Genomic DNA, 24,684 nt, shown 5'->3' with positions numbered 1-24,684 from the left:
TTGAATCTTTGGAGCTTAGATAATTCCAGTAGCCTCACACTAACAGTCATTGCAGATCTAGCTAGACAGATCAGGTGAACAAACCAGTATAAAAGACTTTTTTATCCAGCCCTACTTGAGTTATTCAATGCTGGTAAGCATATGTTTTAGATTTACCTGGAAAGTATCTAAGAAGAATGTGGCATCCAATGAGCTATGGCATGAAAACTTGTATCTTGATATGAACACTTCAGGGGCTGGACTTTTCCACTAAAAGTATTTTTCCTTATATGCCCATATTTATTTGCTCTCAATTCATTGTAGTACCTCCTCCAGTGCTGGTTGGTCCCAGGAGAAATGTTGTATTTTAGATAGCAAGGTGGGTTGCAGTTGTTCATTGAATTTGTGTTTGGCCCATTGCAAGGAAATAATAAATTCATCTTGTCAGTTCAATAGCACAGGACTACTTCTGGGTGTTCAGTGATTTACTACCTACTTCCTGGTAACTAAAAAACAGTCATGTAAATTAATTACTAAGGTCACAAATCATGTCTTCCATTTGGTCAGCATTCAAGCCACAAACAAAGTCCCTCCTTGCCTAATATTCAGACAACTGAAGGAGATGTTAGTTGTACATAGGAAAAACAAACAATATGGGAGTTTCTTGTAGGAATTTTTTACGTACTGGTTGTTCTACCTACATTTGCAACTTGTGCCAAGGTTCTACTCATTAGAACTTGTGGATCAGTGTTAATGCATGTACAAAATGCACAGTTTATGTTGGGTTTTAACTTGTGGTGTCGCTCAGAGTTCACAGCATTCATTGAGTCATCGAAATCAGATATTTACTATCTCTCTGCCTTGACAAATCCTCACGTAGGTCAGACCAAGTATTTCATGCATTGCCACTAAATGGCACCTTGCTGCGGTGCCATTAAGAACATTATAGCTTGGCCTCTGAGAGGCTGATGTTTATATAAATGATGAAAGTGCCACACATAGCAGGAGGTCTTCTGGGATCAGCTCCCTGGAGCCTGTTTCTTACGGTCTCAGTCTACAGACACCCTCTCCGATCTGGCTGCTATGGATGGATTGTTGTACAAAAGTAGCACTGGGAGCTATATTAGCTAGGGAAATTGAAGCTAACACATTTTTTCATTGAGGAATATTCCCTAACCACCCTCTTTGACTCTTCATGCATGTATTGCAATTATTGCGGCAAACTTAGCATTATGTCGCTCACTTAAGATTTCTGTACCATTTGTGTACTCTGCAAGATTTAGTGGAGAGAGAAGTACTTAACCTTCTCAATAGGAGGGCACGACGAAGTGGAAGAGATGGGAACAGGCCCTTTTGCTGAAACAGAAAGCGTGCCAATTTTCCTGTTGTCATCACTCCAGTGATGTGGCCTTTCCTTACAGCAAATGGAGCAGACAGGACCTTTGCAGGAATAGCACAGTATTGTACTGAGCAAGATTGTAACTGTAAAATACCATCAGAGGCAAAAAACCCAAAGATTTATTAAGCTGAAAAGGGTTTATCTAGTTTTCAGCAAACAGGTAAATGGAAATCACACCCAATATTTACAGGTAATGGAATAGACACCTTAAAACTCAGAAACACAGAAAACTGGTAAAAAAACTTGATATGAGGAACAAAAGTATCTGGGCCACAAGCCAGGGATTGTAAATCAACTTGTCACAGACAAGGCAAAGAGATGAATACACTTACCATTGCAGTTACATCCCCTAATGTCATAGCTTAGAGTCTAGAGTCACTATTTCTCAAAAGCACTTTTTTTTGCGATTATTTCTCACAGGGAAACAGATCCCCACCCATGTGCAAACTGAGGCACCTAAGCTGATAATTTAAATTATTAAAGTGGTACATGTGATCCATGCATAAGCTCAGAAAAATATCTTGTATTTGTCTAGAAAACAGTTTCTACAATGTGCCATTTGGGAGCAAGGGGCGGGGGGGGAAGTCACTACATAAATGAAACTGTTTGGGAAGAAAACAATTGGTAGAGAAAATTCATATTACTTGCTAAGAAGGGTGAAACTAGTAAGGGAAATCAGCATGTTACAAAATCTCTGCAGATTCGCAGATGATCAGGACTTTTACCCAGAGCTGTAAGTCCACTTAAGTTTTATTTCAACTGATAGAGGAACCAGAAAGGTTTGCTAGAAACTGTTTTGAAGACTCATTTGTGCATAACGTGATCATCAGGTAAAAGGTAATTCAGAAGAATACATAACTTCCTTGACACTGGAAAACAACCCTCCAAATTCCATGCTGCCAGTAAGTCTATAGCTAGCACAGCTAAGAAACCCTGTAAACAACATTGAAAAATAATTATTTTTAGGTGCATCTTTCCAGTTTTCTTTTTTAACAGCATCCCCACTACCGAGCTTCTACCAAAGCCTTTGCTTGGATAGAATAAAGCTTTCTGTTTCTATTTAAATCTTGTCCTCTGTTTTGGGAAATTTTTGCTTTGATTCATATGAATGTTAAGAAGAACACATCGAAGGCAACAGATCTAAATCAAGTGATATTGTAGGGTGTCTGCAACCCAAGAGAAACTTGGAGATCGCTCAGACTGATGTGCACTTGCATTTGCTGGTGCCAGTAAGGAAAGCTGTGTCATGAAAGGTCAGTGAGAAACAGAAGACTTCTCCTTAATTTCCCTGGCAAGTGCCCTTTCCTAGTGCTCTTCTGGCAAGGTGCAGAGAGTAGAGTGAACACAAGTACAGGTACATTCACAGCTCCAGATGGGATCTTGAAACCTAGAGACAGTCCTCAGTAAGGAACGACAGCTGAGATGATACATTGCCATGTCTGAAGTCATCTCCTTGTGCTTTTTCAGAAGGTTAATACCTGCTTGCCTTTAGAGCAACACTTAAGGAAGGGACTTCACACTGGCAGGAACAGCATCTCTGTAAGAGCCACCTCAAGTGCCCAGACACAATTAAGCACAGAGGACTGATGGGGAGCAAGAGAAACATTTAACACAAGAAAGGACAATAGACATACCTGATTTATCACTAACACCTTTTGCAAGTAGCATTCGAGACTTAAAGCATTCATCTCATTTATACTATTTCTTACTGCTTGCTCAGGATAATAGGTAGAGCTTTAAGGTGTATGTAAAGCAGCCATCTTCCCTGTGGTAGTCCCTTTTTTATCACAAAAGCTGTACAAACTGGCCCTTGTGTAAGGGAGAATGAACCCCGTTATCTCTTGTAAACAGCTTTCCTGCAACTTTGGGATACACCTCAACCAAAAGCTTCTGCTTCTGCATTTTATTCCTTCTTTGCAACTCTCATGCAATAAAAGCAGAACATGAAAGAGTGAAGTTTTTAAGCCCACCATGCTCCTCTTCAACAAGGTACACTTTAGCCAAACACAGCTTAACTGGATGTAATTCTCTGGTCTATTTTATTTAGAGGGGAGAACAAAAACACTAAGTAATTCCTTCTAGCCTCAACCTCTATCAGTTCTTTGTGTACTGGAGAGAGGAAAAGCGTTGTATAGTAATCAAGCAAGGTCTTCCAGAGAGAATAAAGTCTGTGTGATTTAAAACGGAAAAGCAAAACACAGTTACTTCAGCAAGAGACCCTGTAATAATGAGGTAAACTAACCCATCATCTATCTATTAAGCTGTGATTGCTATTTGTCCGTTGTGTTTCCTCTCTCTTCTGACAGACATCTTAGTGTTCCCTGTAATAAATTTTTGAGTGGTGCATTAGTGACCTTATTTTCCCCGCATTTGTAAGAAATCAGGTAAGAGGCTGGTGGGGGTGATATGGATCCAGTCAAGACAATCTTATTGTTGCTATCCAGAGAGTCAGAAAACACACTTACTGTTACTTCCCTCTTCAAGGTAAAGGAGGCTATTTAAGGACAGCATGGACAAACTGCATTTATTTGGCTGAGCTTTCAACTTGAGGTGAGGTAGGTGTCTGCTGACTTAAGGCATTAAAGTTAATGTTTAATGAAAAAACTCTTCTACCATGACACCACAGAAATGGGATAAATGTCAACGTTCTCAAAAAAACTTAGTCAGCTCAAAGTTCAGGAGAATCTAAGAAATATTTCTGTCGCAGTGTGCAGGCAAGCTGCACCTTATCCTACCTTTCTGGTCTCTGTAGCTGTGTCCCCAGTAAGAGCACAGACCAAGAAGTAGCTTAAAGATTGGCATGTACACAAGTCATGCTCCATAAATCCACATCATTGGCTAAGGGATACTCATAGCTCAGACTTCAATGAACTGAATTCAGAGTTTTAAGTAACATCAGTCTCTTCATCAGACCACATTGGTTCCCTTCTGGGAGGCATCCTGAAGTTGATTTGAGCCTGTGGCAGCCAAGCAGCATGAGCAAAAGGGCATTGAGTGTCAGGTCCTTGTATTCACCTGGCCTATTTAGCCTATTTTAAGTATCTTCCTTTCAGATGAAAACAATTGCTCTTGGAAGTTTCTATTTCTCTCTTCTGACTTAAAAGGGAAGCGTTACTGGTTAGATCAGATACAGAAATGTATAGCATATGTCTGGTCAGGTGAATGCCATTCCTAAGGATGCTTGAGGGTATTCTGTAAAAAGATTATTAAAAGCAGCTTCTTTCTCATCTTTAGGTAAGGATACTGCTCAAACTACCCCTTTATCTCTTTTTTTTAATTTATCTTGGAAGCTTGAAAGTCTGCCATAACTTTTCACATTTATTGATAACTCACCAAGATCATATTTTTCCATCAGATGGAAAGGTAGAAGGAAAAACCCAATGGCCATTCAAAAGACAAATACCCAAAGTTAGTTAGTAGATTCAGGTGTGCACCAATATTTTCAAAGAACACTCTCATTTCTTCCATTGCATTTATAGTCATCATGGTTGTGCTGAAGCTAAGGAGGAGACACAATAGAATTTCCTAGACACTAAAGACAGGCAGCTCAAGATGTGTGTGGTTTTGATTGCCCTATGCAGCAGTTGGATGGACATGTAAAGACTGCTGGCCTTTGAAATGAGATGTTGCAGGTGGTTGTTCCCCATCACCTGACAAGCTCGTGTCAGAAACGAGACAACCAGGAAAAAAAATGGAAATGACAGACAGCCATTGACATTTCCTGAAGCAGTCCCCAGCCCCAAAGACAATACAAGCCAAAGCCCATCTCAATGGGCACAAAGTGAGGCAGGCCAAACTGGGTTTTCCCAAAAAGTCCAGTGAGCAAAGTAGCCCAGCTCCACCCTCTGGATAAAGCATCTTCTTCTTCCTGGCAGTCAGTGTTGTCAGTCATTTTTGCTTCAAGTTGGTAATACCTGAAGTTAAATGTTGACAGATTAAAGCTCGTTAATGGTGAGAGAGAAGTATTTTATTTATTTAGAAGAGCAAATATTGAAGTACATGAATATTGGAATATAATTTCTTCAGAGTTCCTATTTGCATGTAAATCATCTGTACATGTATAAGGGGCATTAATCTGTGGCTGCTGGACATTAGGTCACCTCACTGGGAAAACAGCTAAGTTGCTCTTTCTGGAAAAAAAAAAAAAAAAGAAAAGAAAAAGTGTGGACAGGAGGAGGGAAAGCTAGGCATTAGGCAGTCTGCTAAGAAGGCAATGTGAGGTTTGCTAAATGTAATACTTAAGGACTGTGTATTCCAGTTACACTGGTACGTCAGCTTTCTAGCCCATACGTGCCGGAGCACAGCTTTTGTTTGTACTCTCAGGTAACAGATCCCCATCTCATGCACTGCACAGGCCAGATGACTTACAGCAGAGCAAATGACCACATCTGGCAAGTCCCTGAAAATCTTGGGTGAAAAGCCCGGGTATGGTCCTGAGTCAAGTTTCTAGGGTTTTGATGCTTAAATCTGAACTACTCACCAAAGGTTTGCAATATAATCAATGAAGGGAAATGAGAATCTCTAAAACATTATGCATCTTTTCCTAAGACACCTGTTTAAGAGAGTTAAGACTAATAATTTTCTTGAGATGCACATAATTTATTATTAACTACAAAGGCAGTACAATGTGACTGACAAAGACATGCAAGAATACTCTTTCAATATAGATTGTGTGTCTGTATGTGTTTATGTACCTGCATGCAATTTAAAATATAAAGTAATAATCCTAGAGAAAGTCCTGATTGAACAAACTTGACTTGACCCATTTAAAATTTAAACATTTATTAAAAGGCACTTTCCTCAATCAAATTTCAACAAGGAGCCTTTTCCGCTCCCCTGAAGGGACTTAATATAAGGATTGCACTTATGTCATGAGATATTCACTAGGGAAAACATTATGTAAGGAATAACACAAGTTATTCACGGTTGAGCTATGGGTAAAAAACAATGAACTTTACTTGTGATTTTGTTCTTTTTTAATCACTTCCTGTGCAAATGAAAGAGCTCCAGGTCCTTACAATAAAACACTGCCGTCTGTCTTATCCTGTGGTACAGCAAAGAAGAGCAATAGCTTTTTAACAAAGCTCTGCTTCCTCTCTTTGAGCTGTCCAGATGAAATACAGTCACTACAAAGAAAAGAAAAAGGATGTGGTTATTTTAACTTTGCCACTTGCAAGTTTGACTGTGCGACAGACTGGTACGTTCTTCTTGCTGAATAATTTGGTTTCCATTCCAAATCCACAGGCCCATTTTCAAGGAGAAAAAGCTGAGGTCATTATAAACTTAGTTTGGACAATGGTCTAATTGTAATCTTTATACTTAGAAAACTGAACAGTGCCTGGGCTTTTATCCTCCTTAAGATTACAACAGCAGCATCAAGCAGATTTAATCCAGGAGTTACTGTGAGCAGGGGACATTTCTAAAAAGTGTCATGTCAGCCACCCTGCTTGGCAAGCTAAAGATTGACAGATCTGTAAATTGGCCTCAGGACTGGAGAAAAGGCCATGGCACCGCCTGGTACACCAGTATAAATGGACCCTAAAAACCCCAGAGTTCTTTAAATCTCATAGCATGTGAGCAGCTTTCCAACAGTAGTCTCACCAGGGCAGCAGCCCAATGTAGCATCACCTCCCAGCATCTATAGTTTATACCGATTTTTATACCCATGGACTGACAGCATTTTATTGCTGTATCCTAGCACTACTACTTCACAACCAATTAGTCTACTACTGCAATATCATCCTTTTTTTTCATAGATACAATTTTTCATGAAATAAAGGCTCCTACAATACAATTTTGGCCTATCTTCTGAATACTGGATTAACAGAGGCCGAGTAACTCAGTACCACATCAATAAACTATTTTATCCACAAAACTTTTAAGAGTCAAGACAAATTTTGATAAGCAGTGTGAATCTCAAGAACAAGTGATCGTCCAACAGTAATCTAAATGAAATTTAATTTGCTCCTTCATAGGAAAGTTTACAAACTGAGCTTTTTAAAGACCCTTTAAGAGATTTGGTCTCTGACCTATTTTCATTGTCTGAGCTAAGGGAAATGCAAAAAGCAATAATTAAAATTGAAAAATTGAGCTGTTTTTTCAAACTCCTCTTTTCAATAATCCACAGCTTTATTGTTTAACAACTAGGAATATCCTTTTTTCTTATGAAGAAGTATAATTATTTTCTCTTTAAATGAGTTCACAATGAGAACTTGTGCTCTGAGTGCTTCAATCACTGTGAAATAAGAACAAGTATTTCTTCAGCCTGCTGAAAGAGCTTCTCTTTGCTTATCATATCCTATACGAAGAGATAGGAAATTATCCATGTTTCATATAAGATGAAAAATTATTTACCTTTTAAAACAAAAGCTACAACTTCAAGAAATTATTGACTACAGGAAACACAACTGACTGTCACTGTGTTCCTTACTATGTGCAGCAAACCAGGCTCTGTGAGATTTTCTTTTAGGCTACTTCCTTTTTAAAATGCGTATAAGGTAGCGAGAAGAATATCTGTGGCTAAACGAGCTGGTTTGCATTACAAATTGAAAAAACAACTAAGCCAGCATTTCATGCACAGAAATAGCCTGGGAAATAGAAATTGCTATATAGACCCACACTATTTCCCATTTCCCTCCCATAGTGGGTGTGACGGTGTGTTCGCCTGTCTCTCTGTTTCTTTTTTTTCTTTTTTTTTTTGCTATATCACCCACATCCACTGAATTAGGCAGCTCCACTGAAGGCAAGTGTACTTTATCAAGCTCTCACAGCCGCCTGCTCTCCTGCAATACCTTCAGCCCTTGACACCAACATGAGGTTCAAGTTCTCGATCGTGGCTCTTCTTCTGGAAGTGTCCATCATTGTTTTGTTTGGGATATTTGTGGAATATGACGACCATAGTGCCCTTGAAACTTTATACCCAGGTAAGTGTTGCTATCTAAGATTTATAGAAGTTAGAATTTCTTTAAACTAATCCTAAGCAAAATTTCTGAATAACTTGTGAGACCTACCGATATAGCTAGAAAAAAAAGGCATGGTTTGGGGCAGACAAAGTTTTTCTGAGGTGTAAAAGCAGCAGGCTTCAAAGTTTCAAATTCAAGTTAAGCACATATAAAATTCTGAAAGTAGCTAACTGCTGACAAGTTAGGTGTTCTGGGAGAGAAGAGTTCTGAAAATAGTTCTAGTGTTTGCACAGCAGGTTAAAACTTTGAGAAATATGAATTGCTTAGGACAATTCTAGCATTTTTCAGATGGATGGTAGTGCTTCTTGACGGACCTTCTATCCTGATTACTGCATCAAATAATGAAAATGAACAGAACATTTCATTACTATTACCCAGGATTCAAAAAGTTATCTTATGAGAACATGGAAATCGGGAAGCGTATTCATCATCATTACAAAATAAGTTTGCAGAAACTGGACTCCATAAAGGGCAATAGTTTTTGTCACAAGGTGAATAACCCCCTTCCTATTTTTCAAAGCAGTGACTCAGCTGTAGACAGCAGTGGTTCAGCTGGTAAACATTTCTGTTGATCTGTTGTTCTGCACATGCTTGATGAAGTTTAGGGAGAAAGACTTTAGCCTGATAAGTAGTTGCTTACTTCTCCCACCCTCCTCCTCCTCCTCATGCAAAGATCAGACTGTTGTAAATAAATAGAAAAATAAGCCTGCAGAGGAGCAGCCTGTGTCTTGATGGCCGTATTGAAGGTTTGTTGTTCATTTTCTTGGCTCTGATGTCTTAACAACTTGTAGCCCTGATTGCAGACCTCTTAATGATGATCATAACAGTACAGAACTCCTTGCCTGTTATGTAGTACCCATGTAATTTTGAATGTATCCCTCTTTTTGTCTCATTCCGACTGGTCTTTCAGTGACTGTTACAGGGGAATGTGATCTCAGGGTCTCTTCACTCCCTAGTAGTCTTGTGTTGTGTATTCTCACACAGAGCATTGTCCAGTTGAGAGAACAGTGAATGCACGGCATTATTCAGCTCCAGATGCAAGTCAGGTGATGAACACCAGGGGCTAATTACTCAAAATTGGGTTAACTCCACTGAGATACGGCAGTATCCCTGGGAGATAGTAACTTAGGCTATGCCAGAGCCCGTTCTCTTTCTGAGACACAACTTGGCCATGTCCATGATATTTAACTATCCCAGTTCCGAAATTAGGTGGCCTTATCTAGACACTATATTGGGAATGACCGTTGGTCCGCTGTCACCCATGAAGTGATAGTTGGCCTAGGTAAAAACTATGCCAGAAACCACACAAATAATTTGGCAGCACAGATAATTCTGCTCTGGACTGTTATTTTATTAACATAGCTATGGCCTAAAACCCCTGTCCATCTACCTCTTCTCTGACTCTACCCCAGAACAACACAACAACAACAGATACAGCCACAGAACAATAGTGTTTTGGGCATTGTTGTACAATTTGGTAAGCCGGAAGGATGTTGTCTAGGACATGGGTCCTTCAGACTCACAGATTAAGGTCTTTTTGCCCTGCAAAACCAGAGAAAATTACCTTCTCCAGTCTGAATATCATAGCTGCTGGCTCTGGTACTAAATTGACCTGCATTTTCTTGGAGTTGCCCTTGCCAAGGAAAATGAAGAAAGATGCATGGGATCTTCATGCTTATGCCAGTAATTTAATAGTCTTCCGTGGCCCCTTACAGTACTGTCGTGCATTTCTTAGTAAACCTTGAGTCTTCTGGATGGAGATTGCCTGTGCCACACGCATCACCATGGGTACTGTGTCCCCTGGGGAGCTCCTGGGATAGACTGTTCTTGCACTTAACAAAACCCTCTCCCAGCCCTTGTGTGGAGCCCTGTTTTCTAATTTAATATCTCCATTTTAAAAAGGTGTCAGAGAGAGGGCAGGAACCTCATCAACATCATAAAGAAAAGAATTCTTCTCACCAGATGCTAAGACTACAAGATAGGCCTTTAAATGCAATCTATCCAGTTAGGGATCACCTATAGTTATTTCTTCCCTAATTCCTGTGTCTAAAGTATGTGGGAGAAATTGCCTGCTGTGTCCCATGCCTTCGTGCACAGGCAGTGTATGACTACGTGATACCTGCACCCCATCCACACTACTGGACTGCTAGCAAGCTTCTGGCATGGTTTTTGCTCATGCAAACCAGCACCTTGACATCCTCCTCCATATGGCTTTAGGCATAGCATAGATAAGGGACTACTCTCAATAAGTAGAACAGGTGTGAACAGTGTTTGGGAGAGAAGAGCATGTAACTGTACAGATGTGTCAGCCTGTGCCATTCGCCTTCTGGTTAGGCTGTTCAGTTTACCAGTAGAGACATAAATTAAGCAAATGCCGCAGATGTAATGTTGGACTTTTAGATGCTGACCTACGAGTTGATGGATCTCGTTCACAATAACAAAGTGGAATAAAAGCAGGGTTTCCTAATACCTGTATTTTCACTTTTAGGCCCTCTTCCTCTCAAACTTCCCTGTCTACAAAGTGCACACAAGAACACAGTTTGCCTGAAGACCCCACAGAAAGTTAATGCTATGGTTGTTTAGATGTTTTAGGACACACCCTGAGCAAGGACTTCCCCTGAGTTCACAAAATGATGGGTTCAAACTGCTTCCCATGCTGTCGCCAGGGATGCTAACCCACCTCATAGATTTAGTTGTTTCATGCAGGGGACAATTTATATTCTCAGAACTGCAGTGCAGGGCCTGCTTTTATATGCCTTAAATACCTCAGCACAATGAATCCAAGCTGTTTCAGTATTTTTTTGATGGAAGAAAGATGAAAATAATAATTGAGGATTACCATAATTTTGTACTCAGGTAAGGGGGGAGCTGAGCTGAGATCATTCCCAAAGCATAGCTTTGCGTTATATCGATTTCTGGTTGATGCAAGTACAGGCATGGTGAATTGGATGGACAACTTCACGTGTGCCATGCCACTAGAATGGGGGGACAAAGGTGTGTGATGGTTTTGCAAGCACTCCTGGAGGGTTTCTTTAGTACTGGTATCCTGTATGTAATATCCTGTGATTGATCCATGACTCATGGCTTAGGAAAACTTACGTGCCCCTTTTGTTCAGGGTTCTACAGTTTACTCCTTTAGGCAGAGCAAAATCACAGTGCTAGTATAAACCTAGATGCCACAATCATCTTTGTGTTGAGACTGACCACCATGCGGAAACCTTGCAGTGGAACTAATCTGTTGGTCTCTGGCAGCCTTGCAGAATCACATACAGTGGTTTTGTTCAGGATCTGCTGGAGTATTTTTCCCAATCTTTATTTTCCTGTCTCACAGACAGAGGTACTACGTTTTGTTAAACACAACTAGTCACTGAAACAGTTTATTTCAAATCATGCTGTTTTCTCCATCATTTTAAATCATTCCAGACCTACTCTTCTTTAAAAGGATGCGTAAGAGGTAGTTAAAGCACAAGGTATAGGCTAGACTAGTTGAGATTTGTCCTCAACAACCATGAATTCACCTAGTTTTAACCAGGACTCTTAATCTTTTTTTGTAAATAAGTCCAGACAGCTTTAAAACATTTATATGAATCCTGGCTAGCCCTCAGGAGGACCCAGGATTACATGCCAACCAGCTGCTTGTTTCAAACAGAATTGCTTTTAATCTTCAGGGCTGGGGTAAGATTTCTAAAAGCACTTTTCAAAAGAGACCTGAGCATGCAGAAGCCCTGTTGATGGGCACTGAGAATTAAATTCCTAAGTCATCAACATGTTTTTCAAACCTGTTCTGTTGCTTGCACATAGAGTGAGGTTACTTAAGCAGTAAAGGATCTTTTACTTAGACATGACTTACCGGGATGTTGTATACATCAAAGGGATTGTTCTGATGAGAACAATTTACTTGCTTTGTCTGCAATGATTTAACCAGGAGACTGCAAACCGGAGCAGGTAATATGCTGAATGCTAACAAACCATAATGTCCTCTGGGAGACTGGAAAAATTTTGTTACCTGGAGCTGACTAGTCTGAATGGGCAAAACTAAAACTTTATTGGAAAGTTCAGGGCATAGGCTGATTAAATAATAAAAAGAGCAGAAGTAGGTTATTTTCAAATGTACCCCTCATTTTGTGCATGAAACTCAAGTATAATATAAACTGAAAACTGTTGAAGTCATATATCACTTTGACTTGTCATGCTAAACATTTATTAAATACATTTCCATTTTCTTCTGCTAAAGTCAAACAAAAAGGCTACTTTTGTAGATGTTGCTGTGCAGCTTTTATGGATTTGCCCTCAAGTTCTGTATTTTTTTGGTAACATTAACAAGTTTTTAATAAAGTGGTTATACAAGAGTCAGACAAACAACCTGGGCCATTTCTCAAAGGCAAAGGTGCTGATCCCACAGGCTACTGGGTGAATGGTCACTCACAGAAAATTATTTTTTAAAGGGGAGAAAAAGGCTTGTTCAGCATCCAGTTTCCATTTATTCTCAAAAAAAGAAGGAAAGAGATCTTGCATTACTCCTTCCCTTATTTGAGAAGAGCTGTCTTATATTTTTGTTCCACTTTAAAAAAAAAGGTGGGTGATCACCTGTATCTGAGATCATCAGGGTGGTGTTAGAGAAATGCTGGAAAGGCTATCCATTCTCATTCCTACCGGCCCTAACCACTGCTGCATGTTTTCCAAGACATTTGAAGGAGAGTTGCTCTAGATTTGCAATCCACCACCCCAGCCAAGCCAGGTATGAAGGCACAGCTCTGTGTTCCTGCGGCACAGGCTGCTGCAAGCTGGGAGGATGCACAGACAGATGTACCTGCCAAATGATCTTGGATTTTAATATCCTTTTCCTAAACACCCCCCGCTGACTCCGGAATTTGAGCCAATTAAGCTGTGGTTTGGGTTCTGCATCTACTAAAACACTAAAGAATTTGCTGCTGGTAGAATCAGGAGGGTTGTGTTAGCATGGTTTGTGTTGTCCCCAGCCATATCTTTTTCATGTCTTGCCAGGTCCTCTGAAGCAAGGGAATATGTTGAGCTCTAAGCAAGACAGTTATTTTCACGCAGCACTGAAGTACAGTTATTTTCACACAGCACTGCAATACAAAATATGCAAGTATATCAAAGGCAGAAGCCCAAATGGGGAAGTTAAGTTGATTATGTATCTTTTAAAATAAGTAGTAAGCACAACACAAGAGTCTGGATAATAGTTCTAGAAACTGAGTAACATGGAGGAAAACGGGTAGCTTCCAAAGGACTGCAGGGGCCTCAGAAATCCCATCACTGGCCATTACTGAAGTTGGGAAATAAATGTGAAAATGTCCAGCCTAAAGAGGAAGCAGAAGAGTTGGGAATGTCTGCAAGCCACCTGCATTTCTATGCTGTTTCTTAGATGCATGTAGCCCAATTGAAAGGATCTTACTACATGTGTGTATGTATTTCAGTGCTAGGTCAGGGCTGGAATGTGGCAGTGCAAATGTAATAGACTTTATTAGGAATCTCCAGCAGCTTATACTTTTGGGCCCTCTCTTGGCTAAACATGGTAATGCATACAGCAAAAGTAGGAAGGCTGAAAGTATGTATCTGGGAAATGTAACTTCAAGCCAAATATTATACTAACCAGGTCAATGTCTCAAGCTTTTCCCATGTATTGCATGGAAGAAGCAATGAAGTAGAAATGAAAATAAATAGTTTATCTATACTGAGGTTCTTACTAACAATAAAATCAGAGAAAAGGCTTTAACTACAGGACTCAAACCTGTTTGGTGTAGAGTCAATTAAACCACATAAAACACTTCAGACTAACAAAATATTTTAAAATATAAAATATCCATGTTATGATGATAAACTCAGCTTGTATTAAAAAGCCTAAAAAAAGGAAATTAAAAGAACTTCCAAAAAAAGTAGAAAAAGAACTAACCATATTTTAATAAAATTCATGTTTGGAAAAAAAAAAAAAAAGCATGTTTAAAGGATAGCTAAGTATATGCTGATTAGCAATGTTAAATCACTAGTTTAGACATTACCTTAAATGTCTTTTTCTTTTGCACAGGTAAAGAAATCAATCTCTTGTACAGTAATTTTTAGGGATCACAAGTATACCTTTCACTGGGCCAACTAGCATTCTATCAAAAAAATCCCATGTACAATTTTGGAGTGAGCTAGAACACGCTGGATGTGACAACCTTTGTTTGAGGGGGAAGAGAACTTTCCTGTAAGGACATGAAGCTGTGTTGTTCCAGGTAGCTTCACATGCAAAGAACCATTCCAGACCCATTAAATTTCCTAATATAGAGACCTAGAGTTATTTCCATAATGATATAGCAAGGAATAAAATCAATAATTGGGTCTTGCATTTTCCAGAGACTCAGTCTTCAACTAGTAGACTGGTTAAAGTGGGGAAGGATGGATCAGATTGATGACATGATTTTGGAACTCTTCTGTTAAATCCTCATTTGTCCCTAGCTTTCCTCCCTTCATAGTCACTACGCAGACATGTTTTCCCTTCAGTCTTTCAGGATGTCCATGTGATGATATTTGTTGGATTTGGTTTCCTGATGACCTTTCTGAAGAAATATGGATTCAGCAGTGTTGGTATCAACATGCTCATTGCTGCCCTCGGTCTCCAGTGGGGAACCCTGATTCAAGGATTTTTGCACACAAACAGAGAGAAAATTCCTGTTGATATCAAAAGGTACCTGTGTTTTTACAAAAATTAACATTTCTATGCCTTAAGATCTCAGGAGAAGCCGTAAACTACCACATCTGTGGGATCAGACTTGTAAGTTCTCTGATATTTGATTGAGTCTTACTGTCCACCTCTCAACATTCCTCTGCCTTTCACCTCTAAATGGGCAACGTCTTGTGCCCTGAGCCAAGGGAACCAAAGGGTGGGATGAAATTGAGGTGCTATGTTACACATGCACCATAGGTGATGGAGAGACTCTGCTTTGGATCTCTGGAGCTGTGGAAGCTGGAAGACCTCCAGCAGTAGCACAGCACCTCCTGCATCCAGCAGGCATGAAAGGATCTGTCCTTCCATGACACATGGGGTCACAGAAGAAAGGCAGGAACAGTGTGTTTGTCCATTCACATGGTTTTCTCCTGCTTCTCAAGGAATGATCTGCATGAGCACCATACTGCAGTAGGTTTTGGACCCCAATCATAGAATAAGAGACCTCAAGAGCAATGTCTCTAGATACTTTTAATCCCCCTCCCATTCATCTGTCCTGCCTCTACTAAGGTCTCAGAATGTTTTCCACATCTGCAGTTCCATTTTCTGAGACAACTTGTAGACAATTTTGAAGGGGACAGCATCCAAATGTTACTGAGGGACAAGCAGAAATAATATAAGTAGGTCCTTAATGCTTACAGACAGGCATTTGCAGAGGGACCCATAAGTTAGTGCCCCTCTGCGCTGCAAGTTTTTGACCAATTTGTGGTTTTATTTATCTTTGCCATTCCCCATAACCTGTTAACACTGGTCCTTCCTGACAGCTAGTGTAAACATGATGCACAGTGATAGAAAGGCATGCAAGGCTTTTGGAATGAGATAAACCATCTGACCAAAGCTAAGAGCTCCCTGTCATCTTTGGAGTTCAAAGGACAGTCAGAGCTGGAAATATCCCTGCATATCCACACTACACATCTCATCTGACTTTTCACTACAATTTCAACCAGCTAAGCGTATGTATGGTATAAGCAGGAGGTAACCTTCCCACACTTTTCCCTCAGTAGCTCATAAGATCCCTACAAAACCCATCTGGAAAGGTTTGATTTAATTTTCATCCACAAAGATGATCTTGATAATTCTGTATCTGAAGAGTTAAAGCTCTATCATTTTAATGATAAGACAGGTTTGATATTACAGCCTTATTTCAGGTCTCTTTAAACTGATTTTCTTTTTTCCTGTGTTTGGGTTTGTTTTTTTTTTCTTTGTTTTGTTTTTATTCGTTTTCTTAACTTCAGCATGATAAATGCAGACTTCAGTACAGCAGCTGCCTTGATTTCATTTGGAGCAGTCCTGGGGAAAACAAGTCCTCTTCAGATGCTGATCTTGACAGTTGTGGAGGTCACAATCTTTGCAGGCAATGAATATCTAGTTACAGAAATACTTCAGGTACAACTATTTAGCAATAACTGTTTTCTGTTTATAACAAATGTTTTCACTTTGTAATACTTCCAGCTTACATATACTAGGTTCTAGTTTCTACCATAGAAAATAAACCATTAAAGTCATCCAGATTTCTCTTTCATCAAATCCTCATCTTCATGCTGTATAAAATCTGTGGCATTATTCTGGGTCCTTATTACAGGCCACAGATGTTGGAGCCTCAATGACTATCCATGCTTTTGGAGCTTATTTTGGTTTGGCCGTAACCCTAGTCCTGTATCGTCCTGGTTTGAAAAATAAACATGAAAATGAAGAATCGACCTATCATTCTGACATGTTTGCCATGATTGGTAAGTGAAGTAATAGTAAGTGTTAATCAGTCGTTCATCCCTCTTTCATCCCTATGTTTTAATGATCACTTATTATTACACTGCATCCATTTTCTTAAGTACACTCCTAGAGGCATATTCTTTTTTGTCTGATGCATGCACAAAGTTTTCAGTAACACACATATTTTTACAGTTTTTCCTTGGTTAAAAAAAAGGAGAGATGAAATTAAAGTTGCATTTTCACTTTGCTTTAGTGGTGACTCTCTTTTTGTTAAATATTCTCTTATAAGCAGCATTTGCATAGAAATTGGCCATAATTAGAAGTATTGATCTGTTCCTGTCCCACTAATGAATGTTAGCAACCATACATCTATTTGTCCTCCAGATCTATTCATAGATCAATTTACCAGCTAAAACTATCAGTTATATCAATAGATGATAAAGGATTTGCATGTGAACTGTCTTGCTAATGCATCCTATTATGGTATGGTTTTCACAGTGGTGGTGAGCTCTGGCAGCGAGTGGGGCATGACAAGGGGTTCTTACTCATCATCTTCCTCATTTCTTGTAGCTAGTTCTGTTGTGTTGGATCTTTCACGTTGAAATACCCCTTGTGACTGAATAGTCTTTGTTTTGTTTCGGCTTATATTCATCCAGGTACCCTGTTCCTTTGGCTTTTTTGGCCCAGTTTTAACTCTGCCATTGCATCTGGACCAATTTACCAGCTTAAAGCAATTGTCAACACTTACTATTCCTTGGCTGCGTGTACTGTTGTAACATTTGCCCTCTCCAGCCTGGTGGATCAAAGAGGCAAATTCAGTATGGTAAGAATCACATCGCAACCCCTATTAAATTGAGTCACCCATCTATAACAAGGATGATTAGGCAGATTCCCAATGTCCGTGAGCTATCTGGAGCCTTTGGTCATACAGTGGGCAAAATTAGAGCTATTATGCTTCTAAAAGCTATAATGTAAGATTGAGCCCTGAGGCAACCCACCCTGCTTTAGTGATGTGGTGATTCCTCAGTGAGATCACTCCATCTGCAGAGTGATGGTCCTGCTCCCTTGATCTCTTTTGTCCATGGAACCTGCTAGACCATAGAGACATCAGTCCAACGTTCAGGTGGACTTTTGGGTCTTGCTCCAAAGAGGATCCTATGTGAGTTAACAGTGTTGCAATAGCCAAAATAGGTCTCTCAAGGCAACAACCTGTTCCCTGGCAATCTCACAGTGCAGCTGCACAACAGGCAAAGCCAAACTAGGTTGGGGCTGCCAACTTTCATCTCCTACCTAAAATCCAGCCCTATGTTTTCACCCACTTTTTTCCAGTAGTTGCAGTGTTTACCTAAGCCCAGCGTGAGCAGGCACAGTTCAATGAGCTTGCAGAATTTGTTGTTGTTGTTGTTGTAGGAGGCAGTTCTCACTGGCTCAGCCTGGCTTCTCGAGAGGTCAGATGAGTTTTAGTGACTTTGCAAAAGTTGAATGTCATTAACCTGGCCCGAGTTAAACTGGCTTAGAGCAGCTTTGAACCAACACTCTGAACATGTAACAGGGAACCCTGTTTTAAATTCCTGTTCATTCTTCACTGGAAAAATCCCGCCTGAAGAAAAGGTAAACTTCTGTATGCAAAAAAGCCTTCAAAGCCACTCAGCCCTGAAACAAGCCTCTGTTCCCCATATCTCATCTCCACCTCTGTATACTCTTTGCAGGTTCTCATTCAAAATGCCACCCTGGCAGGAGGAGTGGCAGTGGGTACCTGTGCTGACATGCCCATCCACCCTTTTGTTGCCATGTGCATTGGGAGCCTGGCTGGAATCATCTCTGTCCTTGGGTTCCACTTCCTGACTGTAAGTATTGAGGACCCACCTCTTGCTTCGCTGGCTTTACTGGAGCTCCCTTTGTTTGCTAGAAAGGGAGTTTTAGGCTGATATGGTATAGAGAGTAAGCTCTAGCTAAAGTTATTTTTAAATCACTGTGATTTAAATATATGCTTATGAGCTAACTTCAGTCCCTCAACTAGCTAGAAAGAGAGAAGGATCATGAACATATTAAAATTCATTAACATTGGGATTTCTGTTCAAGAGGCTGCCAGAATTTTGCTCCAAATCCATGTTTCAGTGAAATAGGACTAATTACATTTCACTCTTTTGAAATTTCTAAATAGATCTGTAATCAAAAAATACTTTCAAGGTATAAAATGGAATTGTTTCATGTGCAAATTGTAGAGACAAAATATTCTGAGTAAAACTGTTTAAACTGTAATTTCCTGATGGAGAAACATTCTGGAAGAAAATACCTGACTAGCAGACTCAGAACAGGTGTGTATGTGCTAGTTAGCCACCTCTTTCAACCTTTGCTGCAGTGGCTGAAAAGATTAGAAATATCAATGGACTGTCATATCTTTTGTACTATTATATTTATGGTGGTAGCTTGGACATTTGTACCATTATACATACATACTTGGTCTTCTCTGCATAGAAACAATTTTCACAGTGAAGGGAAAGATAGCAGGTTTTATAGCTAAGCTTTCTGTACATAAAATAAGTTAAATTGTTTCTTGTACTTCTGCACTACTTTCTTTTGCATATCATTCTATAGATAATGGAAGACAATAAACCCCCTATAAACTTCATATTTCCCCTCATTTCAGCCTTTCTTGGCATCCAAGCTGAACATTCAAGACACTTGTGGAGTTCATAATTTACATGGTTTACCTGGAATACTGGGAGGTATCGCTGGCATCGTAGTAACTGCGATAAAAGATGAAGCTAGGTGAGTTATAGAGAGAAGAGAGAAAGGATCTTCTTGATTTTTGAAGATCTATCCTAATTTTCCACCTTCCTTGGATCTAATTATGATTTTTTTTTTTTTCAGAAAATGCATCTTTGGTTTGATGTCAGACATCATGTTTTGGTTTAAATAGAACTCTTCTTGATGTCCTGCCTTTAACATATTGTTTATATGCCAATCTTGTTCCAAATTAAAAGCTCAAGTAAAAATAAATAAATTAAAAACATCGTACAAAACAGCATACAGAACCATTCAAATGTAGAAGAATCTTTATTACAATTCTACAATTACACTGCTCGTAACAGTAAGATTTCCAAGAAAATTGGCAAAATGCGCTATTTCTCTATCTGAAATGACTCTAAGAAGATGAAATGCTGCTCTTTTTGACAAAGGGGAGCATTCTCTAAAGGCTTACAAGATACTAATAGTCCTTTCAAAGAACTTGTTTTCATCTGTGGTCCAAAAAAACCCCAGAATAAAATAATGATTTCTGTCTTGTACACAGCAATGGCAGGATGTTTTCCTGTGAGCCATCTTGTCCAGCAGACAGCAAATACGATGTTGTAAGACCACTTATCAGTCTCAAAGTGTAACATTTTTTTAATTGCGAATGGTTTGGTTTTCTGCCCTTTTCAGGCAAGGTGACCGTTTTACTCCTGGCATGCAGGCTGCTGCCCTGGGCAGCACACTTGGAATTGCACTGGTTGGCGGAGCCTTGACAGGTCAGTATGATGCATAGAGCAACTGAAATATATGTGAATTTAGAGGTTTGCCCATGGAGAACCTCAGCGTATCAACAATTTCATGTGAATAATACAAAATAGAAAAATAGAAATAATGTGTGATGGCAGAAACTTAAATATAGAAAAGCAGTTTTCCAACAATTTTGTCTTCAAATTCAGTCTCAATGCCTTATTGAATACATGCTTCAAAGATACTGGGTTGTATATGTATAATAGTAAGATGTTGTTCTGAATGGAATTCTTCTCCAGATTCAGACACTTAAAGCTCTGAACAGAAACTAGTTTGAGATTAAGACATATTCATTTAGGTGTCACATGTCTCCACGTGATTATGGAAACTTTCCAAACAAAAATTCAGGCTGAAATAGAAAATTCCAGTCTGAAACCTGGGAAAGTTTTGAGCAATTAAAAACAAGCCTTTATTCATGTCAACATGAAGAAACCTGCATCTCTCACAATGAGAGACCTGATGTCCCAAGATGGTTGGGCATTTCCGTAGACTGGGAAATGAGTCAGAAAACTTAGATGACTCCCCAGAGCACATCTGAGGAACACTTATTTGGGCATTTTGTCCATTTTCTAACCTCTGATGCTGTTTTTCCTGCAGGTGGTATTCTAAAGCTGCCCTTCCTGGGACAAGCATCTGACCAGAACTGCTTTGATGACTCTGTTTATTGGGAGGTAAGATACAACCTCCCTTTATTTTCATTATGTTCAAAGATGTACAGCACATAGCAGTCCTGTTCTCCTGGGGTTTGTGGTTTGCACACATGAGTCAGCTTTCAAAAATATTGCTCTGCCTCAGGCTGTGAATTTATCAAGGCCACCTTCAGGATCTTTTTTGGACTTGCTAGCTAGTATGCCATTTACATTGGACTAACCTTGAACAAAAAGCAGAAATAGAGCCAATAAATTGAGACCTCAGTGGAGCTCTTTATGTCTCTTCTAAGTGCTCACTGTGTCAGGTATCCTCTTCCTTCTTGTAGTTTAGACACATGATATTTGCATTTTTGGCTAAATGTTGCTACTTTTCTAGTGTCATCTAGAATTTCATACTGAATGAAATTTAGAGCACTTCAGTATTTGTAGGGTGAGTCTCCTTTAGGCTGAGCAGAAGCTCTTCTGCATCCTGGTTGAATGATCTGACCACTGAGGTTATCAGAAGATGGGCCTCATGGCACTAATGTTTTATGCATGAAGACACAAAAAATGGGGCAGAGAAATGAGTACATCTGAAATAGCCCTGCCAAGCTCCCTTTGCGCTCAGTGAAGAACTGGCTCTAGACTGCAGTTCATTTGAATCCTTCCAGATCTATGTTAGGTTACATGAATTAAAACCTTGAAAGTCTCTATATTCCCCACTGACAATGAAAGACCTTTCATTGCTTATGTCAAACATAGAGCTCTGTACTGTAGAGACCTAGATTTGATCAGTTTAGTCCCGCACACATCTCTGAGTTGGACGCCTACAGTCAAGTGCAGAGCAGAAACTCAGACATACTTTTCCTCTTCGCTAACTTAAGAAGCTCCCTGTACTGTTTGTAGACTTTCTGCATCTCCCTTCCTTAGAGACTGATGACAGATTCTTAATTTAGACAATCTGAATTTTTTATCCTTTATGCCAGGACAAACTAAAGAAGGCAAGACAAGAAGAAATACATGACTTGCATTCCTTGTAAATAAAATGTTGTGAACCCAAAAGGAGATTTTATTAGTTTTTTAATGAATTAAATGCCAGTATGAACTATACAATTTAGCTTTTGGTGAGAGAAAGTTTGCAGGCAAAGGGGCACTTTTGAGCCAAAAGATCAGCTGTAGCAATAGCAATCATAAAAAACCACTTTTAATGACAGCTCTGCAAGTCATTCACTGTTTGACCTCGGGAAAGTCAAAGCACCGGTTTTTGGCAAGACCTGAAATAGGCTGTCATACGTAAATGATAAAGAATGTCAGGAAAATAAAAGTTTTAAAGTGTGGCAGAAGAATTCACAGCCTGTGTTGACCAGTGATAACAATACAACCCTGCTCAATTGAAAGTCCTGTAGAATCAGAAGAAGGGCTCAGAAATATTCTATTTTGAGTGAGCTTTATCAGGTAATGGGAAGGGACATTGACATTTGGTATACAACATCATTTACATTTCATTAGAGATGGTCACCTTGTTTCTTTAGAGCTCTTTGAAAATCTCAGATATTAATTTTGCACTCTTGTAGCTAACATCAGTGTTAAGATATTCTTCTATTAAGAAAACCCTGAATTCATCCCTTAGAATTCACAACTGGTGCTTCATGTCAGGCTGGGTCAATGTTAATAAAAAGACACATAATATCTACAAACAGAATTACATTCTCAGTGCACTTTAGTCTCCTTTTGTGGAAAAAGGAAGTCTGTATCTCATCAACTGAACTCTTCTCTGATTTTCATGGCAGGTTCCAGAAGAGGAGAAACTACATGAAATTCACGCTAACAACTATGATGGGCCCAGCAGATTTGAAGCCACAATGTAGAAAAATAATTCATCTGTAATATTTGTCCTGATGATGCTCTTTTCAGTCTCTAATGCTAAAAAAAAAAACCATCCGAGTATTGTCCTAATCACATTAGGTTTTCAAGAAAGGGTGGTAGATAACTATATTTTTGTAATATAAAACAAGCTTGATTTTAGAATACATAGTCACTATGCTGAGCTCAAGTGAATTAATTAGTTCCTTCCAACATATTTGTTCTTCAGAAAAACCCATCCCAAACTGCTCTACAAAATTATCTGTATTTTACCTTTTGTCATCACTGAGTCAATATAGCCATTGAGCAACCTTTGTGTTTCAAGCCTATTACAGGATACCATATTTAACTGCAAGATTTCTGAGTTAGAATCACACCCTTCAACTGCATAAGGGTTATCAAGAAGAAATTGATTGATATTGTTTGTTTGGATTCTAACAAGCTTTCCACCAGAGCATCTCAGATTAACTTTTTAAGAAAGTGTGTTGTCCTATTTTTGGATGGGGAAGAAAATGTGCTGTATTTTGAAGACTGGTTATGACAGGAAACAAAATGTTGAAATTTTCATGGCAAAGCACAGAACATAGTGATTGATGAGGTATACTAAGTGGCAAGATGAGTATCAAGATTCTTTGTTAATATGTTTATTGAAAGGGAGAAGAAAGTGAAATGGTGAAAAATATTATTATTGGCATAGATTTATTTAGACTGTTTCAAGGACACAACAAGGGAATTGAGCAGGAGTTATGAAACCAGGTAATTTCATAATATGTCTTATCAGGTCCAACAGTAATAAGTGGATAGTAGCACTGTTAATGCCAATAGATATAAACCAAACTAAATGCTAGCTCCAAGAAAAAAAACGTCAGTTATTAGAAACTGATCGGAAAGCAACTATGTTCAACCTACAGAAGACTCAGTGGAGAACTTCTGTGTGGTGAGTCGCTACCTTTGAAGTCACTGCCTCCTAAAACAAGATAAAGCAGAAAGAAGAAATTTGAGGCTAAATTAAGATAAATTAACTCCACCCGAGAAGTGATGATAATGGCTGCTCATTTAAGAGATACAAAAATTGAGGCATCTGAAGGAACTCTATGAGATGGCAGTAGCTGGAAGCAGAGTCACACATTTGTTCCTACCTACGTGGGATAATCCATTGAGAGGCAATGGATGGGAGATGAAAACCTAACAGAAGGATCACAGTGCCTCTAGGCATTATTCAGACACAGAAAGCTACCACTGATGTCTCAGAAGGACAAGCTACCATGGATGAACTTTCAAGACTTTTTTATATTAGCATCTTATTTCTAGTCTTACTTATCAGATTTAAGGGGAAAACTCTTCTCATATAAAATAGCACAGATATTTTCGGTTCTGCCGATGTATTTTTCCTTGAAAAACTTTAGAAATATACTAGGCAGGGCTGTTCCATATGTTATATCAGCTGTATACTGCTATATATGTCAGATTTCTATCTATGAATGAAAATACATTTGTTGTAACACACTTTAGTCCAGATATGCTCTTTTGCAGATGTGCAACGACTGACTCTTTTCTACCATGTTGGCTAGAAGACATCTTTTGTCCTTTCAAAGCTTTCACACAATCATTTTTGTAAAAACTGAGAAGGCATTTAACAATGTAAATATTGCATATGTAAACATTTTACAAGTATTTTGTGCATAATTTACAAGCATGAAGTATTGAAGTACTTGAAAAAGATTCCATATGTAGACAGACTGTAAAAATCTTATCCTCAATACATAAAGCGCAGCCCTGAAAATCCTACTGGGGGATTCAAAGGGTCTTTCATTCACCTACAGCTGTAAGGTAATTATTTCACTGATTGTGAGTGTTGACCACAAAGGAATA

General features: G+C 39.1%; 1 protein-coding gene across 1 annotated transcript; it reads left to right on the top strand.

Moving 5' to 3' along the window:
• Window positions 1-8,092: 8,092 nt before the first annotated feature.
• Window positions 8,093-24,318, top strand: RHAG (Rh-associated glycoprotein). Its single transcript, XM_010583106.1, has 10 exons — window positions 8,093-8,301; window positions 14,845-15,028; window positions 16,303-16,453; window positions 16,650-16,797; window positions 17,434-17,600; window positions 18,487-18,624; window positions 19,428-19,549; window positions 20,204-20,289; window positions 20,918-20,991; window positions 22,740-24,318. Exons 1-10 carry the CDS (start codon window positions 8,190-8,192, stop codon window positions 22,815-22,817), a joined length of 1,260 nt encoding a protein of 419 aa, XP_010581408.1. The 5' UTR covers window positions 8,093-8,189; the 3' UTR covers window positions 22,818-24,318.
• Window positions 24,319-24,684: the final 366 nt, after the last annotated feature.

Source organism: Haliaeetus leucocephalus, unplaced genomic scaffold, assembly GCF_000737465.1.
Source record: "Haliaeetus leucocephalus isolate CR32 unplaced genomic scaffold, Haliaeetus_leucocephalus-4.0 Scaffold871, whole genome shotgun sequence".
Classification (NCBI taxonomy): Eukaryota; Metazoa; Chordata; class Aves; order Accipitriformes; family Accipitridae; genus Haliaeetus; species Haliaeetus leucocephalus.
Note: the sequence above shows the minus strand (reverse complement) of the source record. Positions and strands in the feature narration are given on the sequence as shown.

Excerpts from the sequence above, each read along its gene's own strand:
- RHAG (XM_010583106.1), top strand. The coding sequence starts at position 8,190 with ATGAGGTTCAAGTTCTCGATCGTGGCTCTTCTTCTGGAAGTGTCCATC. Across the intron at positions 17,601-18,486 it reads AAAGAGGCAAATTCAGTATG|GTTCTCATTCAAAATGCCAC; the intron begins GTAAGAATCACA and ends TACTCTTTGCAG. Across the intron at positions 19,550-20,203 it reads GCGATAAAAGATGAAGCTAG|GCAAGGTGACCGTTTTACTC; the intron begins GTGAGTTATAGA and ends TGCCCTTTTCAG.